The following is a 22409-nucleotide window of genomic DNA, read 5'->3' as shown; positions in this document are numbered from 1 at the left end:
TTTATAATTTCGAAATTATTTTTATTTTTCAACATAATCTCCCTTAAGATTAATAAATTTATTCCAGCGATGCTCCAATGCCATTATCCCATCCCTGTAGTGGTTCTCGGTAAGATCTGCAAAATACCCCTCTACAGCTGCAATCACCTCTTGATTTGAAGAAAAACGTTGACCAGCGAGGAAGAGTTTTAGTTCTGGGAAGAGATAGAAGTCAGAGGGAGCCAAATCTGGATTGTTGGATTGAATTGTTGGATGTTCCAACAATTCATAGTGCAGATCCTTTAATTTTCCCATTGCCCAAACACTTTTGTGGGCAGGTGCATTGTCCTGATCAAAGATGATTTTTTCTTCTGCAAACCAGGTCTTTTTAAACAAATTAATAAACAAATTGCATTTAGCATCCCAAAACACTGATGCCATAACCTTTCCTGCTGATGGAACCGACTTTGTCTTCTTTGGCATTGAACAACCAGCTTCTGTCCACTGTTTTGACTACTGTTTGGATTCTGGTGTGTAATAGTGAATCCAAGTCTCATCGATAGTAAAAAATCAACGCATAAAATCAGTTTTATTCTTGTTAAAATTCTCCAAGCACTGTTCAGAGATTTTCATGCGAGGGCATTTTTGATCTGCTGTGAGCAAGCATGGCACCCATCTTGCACAAAGCTTTTTCATATGCAATTCTTCATGCAAAACATATCCTACACGTTCTTTTGAAATGTTCTTTGACTTGCTGGTCATCCAATACTAACATGCACTTGATCAATGATTTCTGGTGTTGTTACACTTTGTGGACGTCCTTCACGTGGATCATCTTCAAGGCTGGTATAGCACATTTAAACTCGGCAGCCCATTTCTTAATTGTCAAAAATGAAGGAGAAGAGTGCCGAACTTCAAATGAATTTCTTTTGGCGTTAAACCTTCTTTTACAAAGATTTTATAACTGCACGATACTCAATAGATACAGACAACACTTTTGCTTCAGACAGCTGTATAAAACAAACTACTTGATAGAATGACTTGCAATTTCACATGGATCCTTATGACAGATGTACCAACTTAGAAAAAAAAAATCTTGCCAATAGTATTGCCATCTATAGTCGAGGCTGAGAACTTTTCAGACCACCCTCGTAATTTATAGCCACTAAAATTGAAAAGTAGAACTCAGTTTAATTTTTTAGATACATGGGCAGTCTATCATTCAGTGTCTACTGCAAGCCCACACATACCAGCCAATACATGCATATATTAGATGCACGGTTCAGTTTAATGATCACTGTTGTTTTAGTTATATATTAATAATATGGGGAAATGTTTAAACGGTGATGTGCAACTGCCTGCAAATCATGCCAGGCTTGGAAGAGCTGTGAGGAGCAAAACTGATGTAACGGCTCTTAGGACCTGAAGAAACTGTGTAGACAGGTGAATGAGGACACCAATTCAAGAGTGTAAAGTATACAGTTTTGCAATTTGAAAGGCAGGGATAAAATGCTGTGTATTCAATTAGTGGGGATGTATTAAAGGAGAGGTGGAAGATAAGTGACAATATAAGGGTAATAGTGAACAAGAATATAAAATGTAGAGGGTGCATTTTGAAAATGGTGAGGAGAATATAAAGGTTTCAACACCAGTGGAAGAGATTCCACTGTACAAAGTCTTGATCAGTTGCATATACAGTATATAAATTAAGTACAGTAGCCAATAGATTTAACAGAAAAAAAAAATTCTCTTCTATAGAAAAATTCAGAAAACTTTTTATTTTTATGTGCAAATAGAGCATGCTAAAATGTTGGGTCAGTGAGTCAGCATTATCTTATGTATCCAGTGTTGGGCTTAGGGTATGTCATCTAGATGAGAGAGAGAATTAATAGAGGGAGAATAATTAGCAGTATGCATCAACACTGCCAGTCTTCTGGTGCAGTTTGTCCTATTCTATTGTTTACGTTTTGGTTTTTGAATTTTACATAATTATGTTTTTTACATATTTTATAATAAACATGGAATATTTGTCTATCATTATGACATTGCATGATGAACCGTAAAAGTATTAACTTGACTGTTGCACAAAAATTCGAATTGATTGAAAACCTTCAATTTCGGGCAGTCTCATGCACCCAAATTTATTGAAGTTTGGATTGTTTCTTAGGGCTGAGGCTGATTCCATGAAAAGCTTTTCGTATTTGAATTTACTAGGGTGTATTATTGTGGCTTTCTTATATACCGTATTCTATGGTGGGTATCCAGCTCGTGATCCTTGTGTTCTGAAATTCTGATATTAGCTGTCCTGCCTGTTTGGCCAAAGTAGCACAGCTTACAGCTGCAAGAGACCTGGTATACACCAGGTAGGTCTGGGGGGGGGGTCTTTAATAGAGCGGATAACGGACGCTAATTTTTTATATGGTCTGAAACAAGAAGTTAAGTCATGTTTTTTTAGGATTTTTGTAATTTTTTCCGAGGTGCCTCGGATATAGGGTATGGTGATGGATTTAGAGTAATCCTTGTTGTGAGGGGGGTGGGTTATTGGTTTCAATATTTTTTGGATTTTTTTTGGGGGGGGGGGGGGGGGGAGAGAGAGAGATTGCAAACACATTGTCAACATGTTCGCGATCTGGCCGCACGGGCGACAAACGCTAAACACATTCCTTAGCCACCTAAACAAACAACACGAACGCATACAATTTGCCATCGAAATTGAAAATCAAAATTAGCTCTTGTTCCTAGACACACTAGTCACACGTCTTCCTTCAGGCAGTCTTTCCTTCACAGTCTACTGAAAACCGACACACACTGGCCAATACATACATGCGAATTCATACCACCACCCATCACAAAAATATGGAGTCATTAACACCCTTAAAAACAGAGCTACAACAATTTGCTCTAACCAGCAAGCCCTGAAACAAGAACTAAAAATCATCAGCAACACATTCATAAATAATGGCTATAACAAAAATACTATTAATAAAATACTCCATAAAACAACAACAAAAACGAATCTAGATTACAGTAAAACCATAGCCATTCCATACATTAAAGGGTTATCAGAAAAAATCAATAGAATCCTACAACATTATAACCTCAATGCCACCTTTAAACCACCCACCAAACTTAAAACCATATTCAACTCCTCTAAGGATCCTCTCCTCCCATTAGCACATCCTGGAGTCTATAGCATCCGCTGCACCTGTAACTTACCATACATTGGTGAAACAGGACGGACAATCCCTATACGCCAGAAAGAACACATTAGACACATTAAATATAACCATTATGGTGAAGCAGGCCTCTCAAACCACGTGCTCAACACCTTACACCAAATCAACTGGAAAAGCACCCGCTCTTTACACCACACAAAAACCTGGTATGAAAGGAAATTCAAGGAAGCCTGTGAAATCTTGAAAATCCATCCAAATATCAACAACAAAGAAGGCATGAAAATTCCAAGGATCTGGATGGCACACATTCAGCCTACCTAATATATAAGATCCAGCATAAGTCAGGACTCTAGCCAATCTACAACTATTATTAGAAGCCATTCCATACTAACTGGCTGGAATGTACAGGTATAACATGTTGTTATTATACGTTACTTATGATAGTTACTTGTTGCGCCCAATGTATTTCTACAACCAACAGATAACACTAATAATAGGACTCTAGCGTTGATGTATACTTTTTTTTTTTATTTTTTTTTTTTTATATATATATATTTTTTTTATAATAATTTTTTTATTTATTTTTTTTTTTCCACCAGAGGTCAGGCCAACAATTGATGTAGCAGTTGGTCAGTATCTTTAACAAACCAGTTTGATTGTAGTGTAGCTTGTTTTCTGTGTATAGTTGTATGCTCCAGAAGATGACCTTGACATAAAGGTCGAAACATCGAATTGTAGATTTTAGTTATATTAAACTAAAGTTTTCATTCAAACATGGTAGTTGTCTCCATAATTTTCAAAAATGCATTCGGATCACCGTGCAAGCCTAAAAGAAAATATTTTTACTTAACCTTCTTGGTTGCATAAAACACAGAAGATGAAAGTCCCGATCCGATTGGTTTCTTTAGCTTAGTAATGCCTCTCCATATCTTGGATTTTATTCCTTGAAAATAATCTTCAGATATGATAGAGACATGGGAACCAGTGTCTAATAATATGTCGTAATACGATCCTTGTACCTTCCCTTCTATGATCATTTTAGACTTCCATGGGTGTTCTCGATTCCTCTTCTCCATGGTTTGTTTGCATAATTATGATGAGGGTGCCCAGAATTTGCCTCATATCTCATATTTCTGTTGGAGGGTCTTTTATTTTTAAAGCAGTTGCGAGCTATGTGCCCAATCTTATTGCAACTAAAACATCAGGGAGGTTCCCTCCTATCTTTTATTTCATTATTCCTTTCAGTACACTCTTATTCAGAGCCCAGCTGTTCCATGGAGGTTTTTGCTTTGAACTTCCCTAACTGTTTTAGAATGGAGTCAAGTTTATCTAACAAGGGCTGCTGTAGTCTTTCTACATCTTTTTTGATATAAGAGTGTATTTCTTCCATGTTAATAGAAGAAATATACTCAATCTGTTGTGGTCTATTTTATTTATTTCTGTGGCCTTATTTTCCTCTTTTCTTCCCTTCAGTTTGTCTTTACTTTTTTCTTTAGAATTGCCTGGATTTTTCTCTTTCTTAACCTCTCTCTTTTGATCTGACACTTCAGTAATGTTGTGTATTTGGCTGGCACTAGATTCGGGATGCAGATCGCCTAGCCTTTCCTCTTTTTCTTTAATTGTCTTATACCATTCTTTCAAGATATTTATCTTCCTTTTGTATGCCGTCTCTTTATACTCCTAATCTGAATTGGTTGAAGACAGCCCATTCAAAGTGACTCTTTTCCTCACTAGATACACTCAAGCTATTAGCTAAAGTGAGCAGTCTATTATAATAATCTGTGATGGATTCTTTCTTCTCTTGTTTACATTATTGGAGCCTCCCAGAGGTTCGGACCCACGCTTTTAACTTTGGAAAACTGAGATATTAGGGTATCCTTGAATTTATTGTATTCAAAAGTGTCTCTCAAGATAGGAGAGGAATACAAAAAATTCTTGGCCCTTCCAATCAGTTTATTCCTAAGTATTATTAGAAGCTGAAAGTCCGACCAGTTTCCGACGTTCCTTAGCTCCTCTACAAACTTGAAGAAAGACAAGACATCATCGTGGTCTTCTCCAGAGAACTGAAGGATGATGAGGTGAGATTCGCAGTTCTAAAAATTCTACATCCCCCATTGTGTTAGTACTTGTGGTGTCTGAATTACCGCTGTTCATATTCATGGTTCTTAAAAAATTTTCTTACACTAATATATACACTTTAAATTTATTTGCCTGTTCTTTATTTACAAAACTGCTCCAATCCACTTTTCTTATTCTAACTACTGTGGATTTTATCCTGTCGCTGCTGCGCAATTGTAATATCTTCAGCTGTCTGTGCCATTGTAAAACATATGTTATTTTTTCTGCCTATATATGTAATATCTCTTTATCTTTACTCTCTTCTATCTTTAATCTATTCTTAATTCTTTATTCCTCATTCTTTATAGCTTTATTCTAATGTGCTTTTTCTCTCTTATCCTTTCTCATTTACTCTACTGTGTATTATGATTATCCACTTTCCATATTTACTAGTCGAATGCCTATGAATACTGGAAATTTATTTGTCATACTGTGCCACCAATATATCATTTAATAAGACTAAATAAAACTTCCAGTAGATTTCCCTCTCACGAGCAAAGTTTCTTTTATCAATGTTTACTTTAACAGTCGTGGTTCATAAGTAACTGAACTGCGTTTTTATTGCCTTAAATAATTTCCCGCTCACAAGTCCGATTTATTTAAGAACAGTGCAGTTGTAAAATAAAAGATCAGGCAGCACTCTTTTAACAAATAATTAAAACACATTTATTTACAAATTATACATGAATTAAACAATAGGGAGATTGCTTTCTCTAACCATTTATAAAATCTTTAGCATAAATTAGAACTTTTTCACTTTAACACTAATTAACTTCTTTAACTCACAATCTTATTTACTCTCCGCTTACAAATTCAACTTATTAAACTTCTAGTTTACTTGCAAAGAGGTTACCTAACTCTCTGTTAAGTTATCTTTACAATTTTAATATCAACTTCCAACATGCCAATCGATTCTCTTAATGGCACTTCTTACTGCTATTAACTAATTCTTAAAAGTCTTTCTATAACACACTATAAGAGGAATTGTACAAAAGTATGGAACTTACAAAGTCTCTGTATCGCACATTCAGTCAAAAGTCTTGCACAAAAAGTTCTAAGGCAATTCTACCATCTCAGCTTGAGCTTCCTCAGGAATGTCTGGCTTCAGTAATATCTCATCGGGAAAATAGCGAGCTGTGGACTGCAGTACTCAGTCAGCTCCGGCAAAAGGTTGTTCTCCCACGGCGAAAAGATAAACTTCCGAGCAAAGCTGCCTCAGGTAATTTACATCACCTTTTCTGCTCTGCTTTGGCTCAGTGAAAATGCCTAAACGACTGCTGCCTGCAAGAAACTGAAACTACTGCCAACTCTCAACCGGGATCCCTCTCTCTGGGTGTCTGGAAGCCTTTCCTTCTTTGGCAACGTCTGGAAGCCCTCTCTCTAGCCTGGAAGCTCCTCTTTCTCGCCAACGACTGGAACCGGGAAGCCTCATATGCTTGGCTCAGTCCCTTTTATTTGCAATCTCGCGACCTTGCACTAAGGGTAGTAAACCCCAAAGAATTCAGCATGACTCTTTTATCTTCTTTTAAGTTTAACCCGCTCTTTGTTCTCCTCCGTGCAATCTTTCGATCGTATTTTGCCGGGCACGGAAACTTGTCTCTAAAACTAGTGGACTTCTTTGATGGTTTGCTTCTCCTTTCGGAGCCGTGGAAACTTTTATAAACCTAGCGGCACTCTTAGATACTATCTTTAAAGGTGTTAGCGCAGTAAGCAACTCTTATATACAAAACTAGTAAACAACTTTTCCTGCGCTCTTACACATAACTATATACATATACAAAGTTCCCCTGGGAAAGCATTGCCTTTGTTTTTGACATTAAAACAGTAAATATATTGACTTCCCACAGGGTAAACTGCATTAATATTTTGCAAAATACACATAGAAACAAACAAGGTTATTTACAGTTCTCATGGGACTTGACCCATGTAAAAAATCGATGTAAAGTGCTTTGATATTTTTAAGCTACATCGAGTTTTTACACTAGTACATGGGACCCTATCTAATAGTAGTGAATCTGGAAGCTTCCCTATCAATTAGATAAACCTTGATGCTATTTACTCTTCCAGTTTGTGACTGGCAGAGTAGCTACTAGGAGACTAAGCTCCCTCTGTGCATATGGTATGTCTGCAAGTCTCACCTCCCACTGCATGTCCCTAATCTTTTACTTTCCTCCCATTTAAAATAAAGGATATCTTAATTTTATTGAAATGCAATTATACTATAATCATTACAAAAAAATCTCCCAAAGAACTTCTACAATGGTAAGCTCAGTTGCTTGTAATGCCACTTTTCTCAAGACCATCCCACCTTCTCCTCTGCTTCCCTTTTGTATCAATTCTTTACTTTAATAGAAAAGGGGATGGTAAATCCCTTTATGTTTTTATAGCCGGGTACGAAACTCGGATCGAAATCCATAGAGTTTCATGCCGAAAAAACTATCGGTGAGCCCAAGTGTAAATGATCACTTGGGTAGTACAACACCAGGGCAACTCCATGCAAAGGTGGAGCAAGCTCTGTCACTAACTTTAATATTCTTGCATAATGTAAAACCCAGCTCCTAAGAGATGTATATATATTGTTTTACATTATGAGAAGAGGTCACTACCCAGACCGGTTACAACCTTTGTTGAGGTCTCATCAGTGAGTAGGTAGACCTGGAATATCAAGGTTTTAAGTGAACATGAACTTACATACCTCTACTTACATACCTTAATATTACAGACCTGGAATATCTAGGTTTTAAGTGAACACGAACTTACATACCTATCGAATTGCCGAAGTGGTATACTCCTATATTTATTGTTAATTACTAATTTAATAAGCCGAAAGGCTATTTTACCAGCGAATATGTTAATAGAAAGGGGGATGGTAAATCCCTTTATGTTTTTATAGCCGGGTACGAAACTCGGCATGAAACTCTATGGATTTCGATCCGAGTTTCGTACCGGGCTATAAAAACATCCCCCTTTCTATTAACATATTCGCTGGTAAAATAGCCTTTCGGCTTATTAAATTAGTAATTAACAATAAATATAGGAGTACACCACTTCGGCAATTCGATAGTAGAGGTATGCAAGTTCGTGTTCACTTAAAACCTTGATATTCCAGGTCTACCTACTCACTGATGAGACCTCAAAAAAGGTTGAAACTGGTCTAGGTAGTGACCTCTTCTCATAATGTAGAACAATATATATACATCTCTTAGGAGCTGGGTTTTACATTATGAGAGAATATTAAAGTTAGTGACAGAGCTTGCTCCACCTTTGCATGGAGTTGCCCTGGTATTGTACTACCCAAGTGATCATTTACACTTGGGCTCGCCGATAGTTTTTTCAGCATGAAACTCTATGGATTTCAATGGATTTCGATCGGAGTTTCGTACCCGGCTATAAAAACAAAGGGATTTACCATCCCCCTTTCTATTAACATATTCATCGGTAAAATAGCCTTTCAGCTTATTAAATTAGTAGTTCTTCACTTTCTTTACCCATCTACCTGGATTCTTTCTACATGATTTTTCTAATTTTCTTTCCATTTTGGATGCAATAATTTAATGGCTGTTTTTTACAATTTTCTCTGATTTGCGAGTTCCTGATTTTATTTATTACCTTAGGTTTCTCTTAATGTTTTTCACTTCAGTGGTTTCATTAATTTGTCTAATTTTTGTAGTTGCTTTGTAGTTAGTCTAGTCTGACTCCTTTGTAGAGTCTTATTTTTTGTTTCTTTTGTAAAGAAACATTCTGTCATATTTTCTTGTTTCTAGATGAGGCTCAACCAGATATCCTAGTAGTTTTAATCACTTGTTCTAGTATTTCAATTTGTGTGATGCCATAGTTGTTTATTTCTGTTTCTAAATATTTTATCTTATTTCCTTGTTCAATTATTTTTTATTAGATTTCTAATTTACATCTTATGGATTCTCTAGCAAAGTGTAATGGTTTTAGTTTTTTCTGTTGTTATCTTCAGACTTTCTTTTCTGCTACATTATTGAAAGTATTTAGAAATCTTTGCAGGACATCTTTTTTCTGCAAGTAAGATTATACATCATCAACATATCCAATTATTCTTAAATCTGTATATATATACTTAGTTATAAACTAAATACTAAGATATTATATTCTTGGTTTAATCCTATTGGTTATTCTTGGTTTTATTCAAGTGTAAGCAAACAAAGGGTTCTGCATTATGGGATACTAAGACAAGTGATGTGAAGTCATTAGCCTCTATATACAAGTTCTTTCTTTTAAGGTTACAGGGTGATCAGCATTCATATTTATAAATTTAGGGACACAAAAACACACGTATTGAAGAGATTATTTTATTAATTACTAATAAAATAAAACTTTCGTTTCGACACCTGTATCGAGGTCATCATCGGAAGGATACAAGTGTATAAGGAACCAAGCTACATGCTCTAGCTCTTTATACCGGTAAACTAAATCTACGTAGTTAATTAATCCTTTTCCCTAGCCTACCTCTAGTGATTAAAAAAAAAAAATAAATAAATAAAATAATAATAATAAAAAATAAAAATAAATAAATAAATAAATACAACTACAATAAACTGCTAATGTCCTCATGAAATGTATTAATATTCTTCTGGATTTGTACAGTTCTGATTGTTATAATATGATTTCTTTCAGTTGCTGTTGAATATTACAAACACTTCACCAGGTTGTCTTCTTGTAGTGGGATTTTTCTATGGCTAGTTTAGGTTGTTATATAGGTTGTAGATGGGTCCTCCACATTCTTGAAATGGTTAGGCCATCATTTTTGTTGAGATTTGGGTTGTGTTCGAGCATTTCACATGACTCTTTAAATTTTCTCTCAAACCAGGTTTTGGTGCGGTGTAAGGACTTCGCATTTTTCCAATCAATTCTGTGGTATGTTTGGAGTGTGTGGTCAGAAAGGCCAGTTTTTCCAAAATGGAGGTATTTAATTTGTCATTTGTGTTCATCTTGTCTGATTGGGATAGTTCGCCCTGTTTCCCCTATGTATGGTATGTTACATGTGCATTGTATTTTGTATACCTCTGGGTGGGCTAGGCGTGGAAGAGGATCTTTAGAAGAACTGAGTAGGTGTCTTAACTTATTTGGGGGTTTAAAGGTGGTTTTAATGCTGTATTAACGTAGTGTTCTGTCTATTTTTTCACAAATGCCTCTAACATAAGGAATGGCAATAGCATTCCTGAAATCTTTTTTGTTCTTACTGGTATCTTTATGGAGGATCTTGTGAATAGTTTTTTTACTGTATTCATTTTTTATAAATGTTTGGTTAATGATCTTGTATTCCTGGTTTAGAGCTTGTGCATTAGAACAAATTGTTAGAGCTCTGTGTTTAAGGGTGCTTATGACACCTAGTTTTTGTGCTGGGTGGTGGTAAGAATTTTTGTGTATGTATTGGTCTGTGTGTGTGTGGGGGTGGGTTTGCGGTAAACTGAGAAGGAGAGACAGCCAGAGGGAAGACATGTGACAAGTGTGTCTAGGAAAGGAAGAGAGTTGTTTTTTTTCCATTTCAATGGTGAATTGGATACGTTTGTGTTGTTTGTTTAGGTGGCTAAGGAATGTATTTAGAGATTCGCAGCCGTGGGGCCAAATGGCAAAAATATCGTCAACGTATCTGAGCCAAATTTTGGGCTTTAGACATGCTGTCTCTGGAGCACGTTGCTCAAAGTCTTCCATATAAAAGTTAGCTATTGGGAGGGGAGGGAGCGGCAAGCCCTGTACCTTCTTTTTGAAGGTAAAAATTGTTTTGCCACACGAAATATCTGGAGCGGAGTACATGGGCAAAGAGGGCCGTGATGTCATGTGGAAATATGTTCTGTAGGAGCAAGATAGTGTCAATGATTGGGACATTGGTGAAAAGGGAAGTTATGTCAAAGCTGACTAATAAATCTTGGTCGTTGAGTGTAATGTTTTTAATTTTATTAATGAATAGTTGTGTATTTTTTTATGTAGGAAGGGGACTGACCTACCAATTCCTTGAGTGTGGCCGCTAATTTTTTGGCTAAGTGATAATTTGGGCTGTCAGTTCCTTCAACAATGGGACGTAGTGGTGTGCCTGGTTTGTGTATTTTGTTCACTGACCTCGGAGCAATGGGGTAGTTCAAACCTTTCTTTAACAGTGAGAGTTCACCTTGGGTGAGATTGTGGTTTGATTGGTTGATAACCAAGCTGTGGTCCGATGGTGGTTGGTTGCTCCTAACTTCATTTGTGGGTGATTGGCTACTCCTTATGATGTCCGTTTGTGATTGGCTGTTCCTTTCGTTATGGCATCCCGATGGTCTTGACTTTTCTGTTGTTGTAGGGCTTGAAATTTCATTACTAATTTTTCTTTGTTTTTCAGTAATAAGTGCTTGACTGAGTTGTCTGTGATCCTGTCTAAAATCTCCCAAATTTCTGGAATAACGTAGTCAGATAGCTCTAATTTAAGTTGTAGAACTTTGGCTTGGGAGGATGCTAGGTTTTTACGTGCCTCGTGGATTTGTTCTCGTAACAAGGCTTTTTCCAAACAGGCATAAATACGGAGCGCTTTGGCTGATTTAATCTTCTTTAGTTTAATGCAGTTGGGTATTATGTTCTGTCTCTACATCGTTTCAAAAAGGCTAGTCGATTTGTTAATAAGGAAACACATATCTTTAGCTTACCGTAGAAGCTGCACTGCTTGTGGGTCACATCTCTGGATTATGATGATTCTTTCTTTTAGGGTTACACAGTGATCAGTATTCATATTTATAAATTTAGGGACACAAAAACACACATATTGAACAGATTATTTTATTAATCACTAATAAAATAAAACTTTATGTTTCGACCCCTGTATCGAGGTCATCATCCAATGCTAGAACAGTCAATCACAAACCGATATCATAAGGAGCAGCCAATTGCCCACAAACAAAGTTAGGAGCAACCAACCACCATCGGACCACAGCTTGGTTATCAAGCAATCAAACCACAATCTCATCCAAGGTGAACTCTCACTGCTAAAGAAAGGTTTGAACTACAGCATTGCTCTGAAGTCAGTGAACAAACTTGATATCGTTTATCATATCAAGAGAGGTTTAAGATCCCTCCCCACCAATTTGGCTGATAAAATACGAATGGAAACATCGTGTATACTAAATTCAAACAAAAAACTAAGCACTAACTTAAACAAAACCGAAAATCTAGCCATTAAATCCTCAAAAAATAACCAAGACATTATAATCATGAAAGCAGATAAAGGCAATGCCACTATCCTTTTAGACCGTACAACATACATTGAAAAAATGAACCATTTGATATCGGACCACAACACCTACCAAATAGTAAACTACAACCCCACAAAACATAACAAAAAGAAAACAACTGAATTAATCAAATCCGTCTACACATGGCTCGAAGAAACAACAAAAAAATTAATACCTCATTATGCCCGTGTGCCCAGAATTTATGGATTGCCAAAAATACACAAACCAGGCACAGCACTATGTCCTATTGTTGAAGGAATTGACAGCCCAAATTATCACTTAGCCAAAAAATTAGCAGCCACACTCAAGGAAGTGGTAAGACAGTCTCCTTCCTACATAAAAAATCACAACATTTCATTAATAAAATTAAAAACATTACACTCAACGACCAAGATTTATTAGTCAGCTTTGACATAACTTCCCTTTTCACCAATGTCCCAATCAATGACACTATCTTGCTCCTACAGAACATATTTCCACATGACATCACGGCCATCTTTGCCCAATTACTCCGCTCCAGATATTTCATGTGGCAAAACAATTTTTACCTTCAAAAAGAAGGTACAGCCATGGGCTCCCGCTTCCCCCTCCCTCAATAGCTAACTTTTATATGGAAGACTTTGAGCAACGTGCTCCAGAGACAACATGTCTAAAGCCCAAAATTTGGCTCAGATACGTTGACGATATTTTCACCATTTGGCCCCACGGCTGCAAAACTCTAAATACATTCCTTAGCCACCTAAACAAACAACCCAAACGTATCCAATTCACCATTGAAATGGGGAAAAAAACAACTCTCTTCCTTTCCTAGACACACTTGTCACATGTCTTCCCTCTGGCTGTTTCTCCTTCTCAGTTTACCGCAAACCCACCCACACACACACACAGACCAATACATACACAAAAATTCTTACCACCACCCAACACAAAAACTAGGTGTCGTAAGCACCCTTAATCACAGAGCTCTAACAATTTGTTCTAATGAACAAGCTCTAAACCAGGAATACAAGATCATCAACCAAACATTTATAAAAAACGAATACAGTAAAACTATTCACAAGATCCTCCATAAAGATACCAGTAAGAACAAAAAAGATTTCAGGAATGCTATTGCCATTCCTTATGTTAGAAGCATTTCTGAAAAAATAGACAGAACACTATGCAAATACAACATTAAAACCACCTTTAAACACCCAAATAAGTTAAGACACCTACTCAGTTCTTCTAAAGATCCTCTTCCACACCTAGCCCACCCAGGGGTATACAAAATACAATGCACATGTAACATACCATACATAGGGGAAACAGGGCGAACTATCCCAATCAGACAAGATGAACACAAACGACACATTAAATACTCCATTTTGGAAAATCCGGCCTTTCTGACCACGCACTCCAAACATACCACAGAATTGATTGAAAAAATACCAAGTCCTTACACTGCACCAAAACCTGGTTTGAGAGAAAATTTAAAGAGTCATGTGAAATGCTCAAACACAACCCAAATCTCAACAAAAATGATGGCCTAACCATTTCAAGAATGTGGAGGACCCATCTACAACCTATATAACAACCTAAACTAGCCATAGAAAAATCCCACTACAAGAAGACAACCTAGTGAAGTGTTTGTAATATTCAACAGCAACTGAAAGAAATCATATTATAACAATCAGAACTGCACAAATCCAGAAGAATATTAATGCATGAGGACTTTAGCAGTTTATTGTAGTTGTATTTATTTATTTATTTTTATTTTATTTTTCATTTTTTTATTAATTTTTAATCACTACAGATCAAGGCTAGGGAAAAGGTTTAATTAACTACGTAGATTTAGTTTACCGGTATACAGAGTTAGAGCACGTAGCTTGGTTCCTTATACACTTGTATCCTTCCGAAGATGAACTCGATACAGGGGTCGAAACGTAAAGTTTTATTTTATTAGTAATTAATAAAATAATCTGTTCAATACATGTGTTTTTGTGTCCCTAAATTTATAAATATGAATCTATATACAAGTTGTCCAGTCGTGAATATACGCTTGATAAGAGATTATACCAAGACTATAATTTCTTGGCATCTTTAATTTATAGTATAACCAAATGGCAAAACTTTCAAAATATACTTAATTAGTTCTAAAATATGTTCCAATATTTTCTAATTTTTAATTTGGTTATTATGTCTTAACTTTATCAAACAGTTTAGTTAAATCAGTAAAATAAATGAAAGATTTTGTATGTTAGCAATTTCTCTGTTATTTGTTATTAATATAAATACTGCATTTCGTCATGAGCCAGATTAGTCAATCAAATTATTTATTCTATTTCCAATTATGTCGTGCAAGGATAATTTTTTCTTCTGTAGTTATTGTTATCCAGACCTCCATGGAGTCAAAAGACTCATCGTGGGAGGTCATTCTTAGGAACACAAAGTTCATCACACCACTCCTTGAACTCATTGACAGTTCTTGCTCTAACCACTCTCTCAGGCAATGCATTCCACAGTTCAACCACCCTCCACGTGAAGAAACCACTCATCATCCCCTTGCTCACAGCTTCCTTTTGTAACACACAGGGATGGCCCCTTGTCATCGCTCCTTCCAGCTGTTCCACTAAGTGAAAGAACTCCCCAATGTCTACCCTTTAACTGGCTCTCAACAGTTTAAAAGTTCTTGATCATATTACCTTTCCTTCTTCTATCCACCAAACTCTACTGTAAACATTCCCTCAGTCAATCCTTGTAACTGACACTGTACAGTTCTGAAATCATCTTTGTTATCCACCTCTGTACCCTTTCCACAGTTAATTTATCCCATACAAATCCTGGGGACCAAATTTGAGAACAATAGTCTAAGTGTGGTCTGATCAGGGTCTTATACAACGGAATAATAACTCTTATCTCTGCAGGTCAGCGTCCTTCTCAGTACTGCAGCAATTCTCTGGGTCACCTTCACCACCTTTGCAATATGCTCCCTGAATTTAAGTTTTCTATCAATCATTACACCCAGATCTCTCATCACCCCTACTTCCTCCAGTATAGCTCCTCTAATCGAATATGCATCCTCTGATTGATGGATCCCAAACTTCAAGACTTTACATTTTACTGCATTAAATCGACACCCCCATTCATTTGCCCATCTGTCTAGTTTATTCAAATCCTCTTGCAGGACTGCCACATCTGCACAATTATTGATAACGCTTCCCAGCTTCACATCATCCACAAACAACTGAATATCCCCTTGAAATCCATTGACAATATCATTGATATAAAGATTGAACAATAGAGGTCCTAGTACTGAGCCCTGTGGAACCCCACTTATAACCTTCTGCTTCCTTGATATTGCCCTACCATACACAACTCTCTGATACCTATCAGACAGCCAATCCTGAATCCGTTTGACCAACCTGACATCATCCAAACCCATGTGCTGCAACTTAAATATCAGCTTATCATGTCGCGCCCTGTCAAACGCCTTTGCAAAATCCAAAAAAATGGCAGTACATCCCTTTCCCTCATCAACTGCTCTTGTCACGTTATTATAAAAGGCAATAATCACATTACTAAGCAAGAGCGCCCCTTAACAAATCCATGTTGATTCTCACAGATAACATTACCCTCATCTGCCCAATGCTGTATATAGTCCCTCACTAATTTCTTCAAGGCCTTAACAACTACTGATGACACACAAACTGGCCTATAATTAGACACTTCCAGTCTGCTACTGCCCTTATGCAATGGAACTATCTTACCTTCCTTCCATTCCATGGGCACCTTTCCCACAGCCAGACTTTCATTGAAAAGCCAGGTCAAAGGCACTGTCAGTTCCCTAGCACATTCTCTCAAAACTTGTGGTGAAATACCATCCAGTCCCACAGCTTTACTGGTATCTAGAGTACTCAGTATTTGGAACACCCTCTGCTCTTGCACCTCTAAACCATGAACCTGCCCTATCCCTCTAGTATTAAAACATTCTCCAGGATGAAATACTCCAATAAAGTGCTCATTGAACAATTCCATTATGTCCTCTGCATCAGTCACTGTATTCCCATTTTTATCCCACAATGTCATTCTTCCACCATCATTTCTCCTCCTACTGTCCTCATAGCTAAAAAATTTCCTAGGATTTTCTCTAGATCTTAGTGCCAATCTGTTCCCATATCCCAGTTTTGTCTTCTTCACCATACTGGTCACTCTACTGGGCTGCATCTTATATTCTTCATGTATTTGCCCTCCATCCCTCTCCTTATATCTCTTCCATAATTTCTTTTTCAACTGCAGTTCCTGTTTGATATTGTTTGTCACCCAATTTAATTACAATGTTAAAGTGGCTTCTTTCCCAATGTATAAGATTGAGGTTCTTATACCCACCAAAACCTCCACACTGCCCATAAAAAACAGAGTATAGTATATAAAATTCATTGCTCCTGTGGTATTTGCTATGTAGGCCAGACAGGATGATCTGGAGAGGTATGCATATCTGTACATGTAAAGGATAGATGTTCTATATTGATCATAAATGTTTTACAGAAAATTTAAAGAAGCCTCAGTAATGCTCCTTATCCCCACACACTTAACAAAAGCCAAGGTTTAATCCTACAACAAGTTTGGTGTGCCTTCATCAAAAATCTAAAACAATGGAACTGGAACATGGCATGCTTTATGCCACAAAACATCACAGCAACGACTAGCATTGTTTGATCGAATCACTTGCAAGCTAATGTTTTTATCTGTTATGTGAAATTAATTTTGTTCTAGTTATAAAACTTTAGGCTATTATTTTATTTTTTTTTCAATTCAAGTTTAACCACAGCCGTGACACAAGTTTAATTGCAAATCTTGCTAAACATTTTTAGACAGTATTGAATATTGTGTCAACTACATCCTACTTTCAAAATTTAGCCATTACATGCTATTTTCTGAAACTGGAGGATAAATACTCTCTACATCCATTTGTCAGACACACATCACAATATCTTCTGGGGATTTCAAATTGCTGCTGGAAATAGCAGTATTGAGAAGTATCACCCTTTGAATCATGGGGTTGGTCAATAGGTGACCCACATGCCACTATAGTCAGTTGAAAATATGCAAACTATGTGTTTTTTTTCTGTCTTTCCTTTATACAGTGTTTGAGAATTTAGAATTGTTGTGCTGGAAGTTATTCCTACTTGAAGGCTTTACATTCATTCGAACTACTCATGTCTGAGTTGTCAACTGCACGTGTTATTGTAATTCTATGACAAAATGTGCAATAATTATTGGTGATTGATCAGTAAAGAAAGAAAACCATCTTTCTTTACTGATTCATGCAATCATTTCATTATTATTTTTTATTTATTTATTTATTTTATTATGGTCAACACGTACATTTCCTACTATTTTTACAATCCTTGGGAAGACAACGAAAAAAACTTAACAGTGAAAAGAATACTCAAACCATGTGACCAAACCAGGAAATTTCTCCTGCTATATGCAAAAGAAGAAACATTTTCTGCCACACAGCAGATGAAGATAGAGAACTGCTTGAGTTTAACAGATCAAATTACAGTTCAGAAATACTTAACTTTGCAGGCAAGTGGAGAAATATATATTTCTCCATGTTTCGGCAAAATTCAAATGTATAAAAGTTGTTTTGGAGAACATTTTTTAAATGCAAAAGTGCATTTAAAAAATGTTGAAAAGAATACTCAAACTCAACAAGGACACCATTTTTAAACTGCTCAAGATAACTGAAGCTTAGCAGTGAAAAGGTTAAGCAAACAATCCATTTACTACGGTAATTTATTCATAAATATCATCATTCTCAGCCATTGTCAATCCATTGCTGGATGAAGGCCTTTCCAAGATTACTCCAAAACTGTCTGTCCATGGCTCGCCTTTCCCATATCACTAGTGCAAATCTGATGATATCATCAATCCACCGTGATTTAGGTCGGCATTGTGGTCATTTTTTCTCTCGTGGAATCCAATCCATTACTTCTTTTGTCCATCGTTGATCTTGTCTTCGAGCAATATGCCCAGCCCATTACCACTTCAGATATTTCACTCTTCCTATGATGTCAGAGACTTTGGTTTGGTTTCTTATCCACACATTTCTTTTGTGATCCAGTCTTGTGATACCAAGCATACTTCTTTCCATACTAAATTGTGTTGTTCTTAATTTCTGAATTTCCTTTGCATTTAGTGTCCACGTTTCACAACCATATTTTAATATAGGAAGAATACAGTGGTTAAAAACTTTTCTCTTCAAGCATAATGGTAGTTGGCTTTTGAATATTGAATATAATTTTCCAAATGCTTTCCACCCAAACATTGTGTGCTTTTTTTGTCCATGATATTTTGCTCCATTGATATCTGTTGTCCTAAGTATATGTAATGATCTACTTGTTTAATTTCCTCATTATTGATTTTTATTATTTCTGGTAATAAATATAAATATACTAATAAATATATTTTTCAATAAATTACTGAAGATTTTCTACATAATGAACTCTGTTCTCTATAAATAATCTATACAGTTATTAATGCTTTCAAATGACAGAAAATGAAAGAATAACAGAAATACTGAATTTACAATAGACATTTCATTTAACATTCATATTTTTAAATTAGGTTCAAAAAATCTTAAATAGTTAACATTCGACAAAAAATTATTCAGTGCAACAAAAATAACTAATTTCTTACTCTGTTTTTGTATAGTTGTTCAAACTTATAAGAATATCTCTGCCTACATGTAGATAAAAAGGATTTTTTGTAGCTTGGTATAAAAGATATGTTGATTCTATTAACTCTGGACGAAGTGGATAAAAAGGCAAGTCTGGACTTATTTTTTGCCAATTGAAGCGTTCTGGAAGAACTCCAAACCTTTTCCAGATAGAATAATAGAGAGCATGGGCACAAATTGCTTCCTCAATATCTCCAGTCAGTACCTAGATCAATAAAATTATAAAATTATTGTATATCCTGTGCCATTTAATTTGTTGCTTAAAAATGCATGGTCAATGCAGCACAGATAAGACATTAAGCATAATAAAGGTCAATTCTATTCTGGTCTGGGTAGTGGCCCTTCCTATAATGTATAGCATTATACTGTTTGTAAGGATATGTTGCATTATGGGACACTAAGGCAATTGTTGTGAAGTCATTAGCCTCTATATACAAGTAGCTCAGTCGTGAAGTTACTTCACGTGAAAACTTTGTTTGCTTACACTTGGTTAAAGGATGAAACCAAGAATATAATTTCTTGGCATATTTAATTTATGAAAATAAATTTTTAATAAATAATTAATTATGCAGCATGGAGAAAGGAGGGATGCGGAAGATGTTCAAATTATGGCTTGGCAGAGCTTGAAGTAGACCCTATCCAGAGGATAGGGTCTACTACACTGCTCAAGTTTAAATCTAAACAACCCATCCATAGCAAAAATTTGGGAGTTTTATCCTGATAAATGGTATGCAGCAACTTCATCCCTTTTATTAATTTTTTTTTTTAGTTTTTTTTATTTTAATTTTTTCTCATTTCCTTTATTTTTAATTTTATTATATTAGTTTAATTTCATTCATTTCCATTTGTTGTATGGTATCATTTCACTCTAGCAATGGGCTCATCTCTGTAAAAGACAACAATTCATTGTACAATCATACCCCGCCTTACACGAATCTGGAGTTATGCGGTTTCTTATATGTACGTATTCCCGTCCCGCTTCATGCCTCACCACCAGTCGTATCTTTCAGGTGCCGGCCACATTCGCCAGTGTCGCACATGCTGTGAACAAGCACTGATGTATTTCGCATGGTCTCCATTCATACACGATTTTTATAGTCTACAAACCTTGCAATTGTTTAATGTTATGTTCTTGATAAAAATTTTATCATATAAAAAATAATAATGTCATCCAAATGAAGTAAGTCCGATTCTTCTACAGCTAGCAAGAAAAGAAAAACATTAACTTTGGAAACATTATTAAGGATTTTGAAGGCGGAATGAAAATTTGTGAGCTAGCAAAGAAGTTCAATCTACAGGAATCCACAGTAAGAACAATCATAAAAGAAAGGTTTACAGATTTTGGAGGACATAGATTCTAACAAGGAATGAATTGTAGCCACAAGGCAAGGAATAAAAAAATCATTAGCTTGCTATGAAGAAATTTTGCATGACAAGAAAAGACATTATGCCGTCAGACAAATCTATTAGATTTTATAAAACCATCGACATCGAAATAACTTTCTTTTTTTTATGTACGAAAAACTACAATTATGATTATATTTCTTAAAAAATATAGGTGTTTTTGTAAACCTTTGGACCCAATTGTATGTTTGTATATATAAATTACATGCAAAATTATACCCCGAGTTATGCGAATTCGACTTACGCGTTTTTTGTTGGTCCCACCTACCGCGTAACTTCGGGGTTTTACTGTATATACTCCACCTTGTGAATTGTTTCTGCACCTGATGCGAGCCTGCTAGATTCAGGCTGAAATATCTGCATGAATAAATTATTATTAATTCTTGTGTCTACTTGTTCCTTATAATCAAGAAGATGAACTTATCAAATGTGAGGTAGAGTAACATAGCCAAATTTTAAAATTAAAAATTGAACAACGTAGTTTATTCATGTTTATGGATTTTGAGGTACTACTAACAAAGCAAAGGAATTCTTCAGTCATTAGAATGACTGACTGATATAAAGAGAAAGCATCACGTGCATGTGTGTGTGTAGAGGGGGAACTTCACATATAGTCAAATCACAACCAAAGGAATAGCTTATTATAGCAAAGTTTATCACAATGAATTAATTTCAGAATAGTAGTAATAGTAGTAGAGGGTTTTGAGCAGAAACATTTCAGTTGTTTGTTATTATAGTAATAAGTTCACTAGAATTGTATTTGCTATATTGAAAACTAAATGGAAAATTAGGAAATGAATCCCAGAGTTGTGGAAATGTTTACCAACAGCAGCCTGTAATAATGGCAATAATTAGTCATTACTTTAAATTGCAACATAAAGAAATATATAAAATCACATACTCAAAACTCACTGTTGATAAAGTTTTTGTCAAAATGAAGCACAAGGAAGCAAATAAATGCATATGGCAAGAGAGAGAAAGAGTATACAAATAACAAGAAAAGTAAGTGATTATATATTTTAAGCAACTTGTATTATTGTGTACTTGCTCAGGCCAATAAAAACAGTATGCTATAGAGAATGTGGAGAAGTGTTCTCTCTACCACCTCTTCTGACCTAGTTCTGAATACATAAAAAGGAAAGTTAACAGGAGGGAAAGGTTAATAAGAGGAGTTGAGTGGAAAGGAGACAAATGCTTCTTGGGCATTGATCAAGGGCTATTTAACAGCAACAATGTTTGAGTGCAATTCCAAAAGTGAAAAGGCTAAATAAGGCAGGAGTAAAATAGATGAATGAAGAGTAAGTGTGAAACCTGGCACAATGGAGACAACAGAAGATGAATGCTGCTAATAATCATTTGAACGAAGAATACAAAGAGCAGGGAAGGTGACCCAGTTGGTAAAGACAGCAAACATGAGTAGAAAATAGCCAATTCAGCAAAGAAAAATCCTAGTGCATTCATTCAATATGTGACTAGTTGAAGAAAGAATGGCTATGGGAGGGTGTTATTAGCTGATGACAATGGCAGATTGGTAACTGATGCAAAGGATATAGTTGAAGTATTCAATGAGCAGTTTATGAATGCATTTCACCCTAGTGAAAGTGACATCATAAGAAGCTGACGTGTAGAGGGTCTGGTGGAAGAGGAAATGATGATGAATGAGCAGGACGTATATGAATAATTAAGTAAACTTGAAGTTAATAAAAGTGGCAGGGACTTGACCTATCACCAGGGACTATCACCATATATCTTGAAGGAATGCTCTAGGGAACTAACAGCACC

General features: G+C 35.9%; 1 protein-coding gene across 3 annotated transcripts in view; it reads right to left on the bottom strand.

Annotated features, from left to right (window-relative positions):
- Positions 1-22409, bottom strand: part of LOC150095390 (ER degradation-enhancing alpha-mannosidase-like protein 1) — a 409738-nt gene that overhangs the window by 114592 nt on the left and 272737 nt on the right. For all 3 annotated transcript variants that reach the window (XM_090410569.1, XM_090410568.1, XM_090410570.1), the window contains exon 9: positions 19184-19428. In XM_090410569.1, coding sequence (XP_090266695.1) covers positions 19184-19428 — 245 coding nt within the window. The remainder of the gene's footprint in view (positions 1-19183; positions 19429-22409) is intronic.

This window comes from Typopeltis vanoorti, chromosome 20 (genome assembly GCF_054136105.1).
Source record: "Typopeltis vanoorti isolate ZY-2024b chromosome 20, IOZ_Tvanoo_1.0, whole genome shotgun sequence".
Taxonomy (NCBI): Eukaryota; Metazoa; Arthropoda; class Arachnida; order Uropygi; family Thelyphonidae; genus Typopeltis; species Typopeltis vanoorti.
Note: the sequence above shows the minus strand (reverse complement) of the source record. Positions and strands in the feature narration are given on the sequence as shown.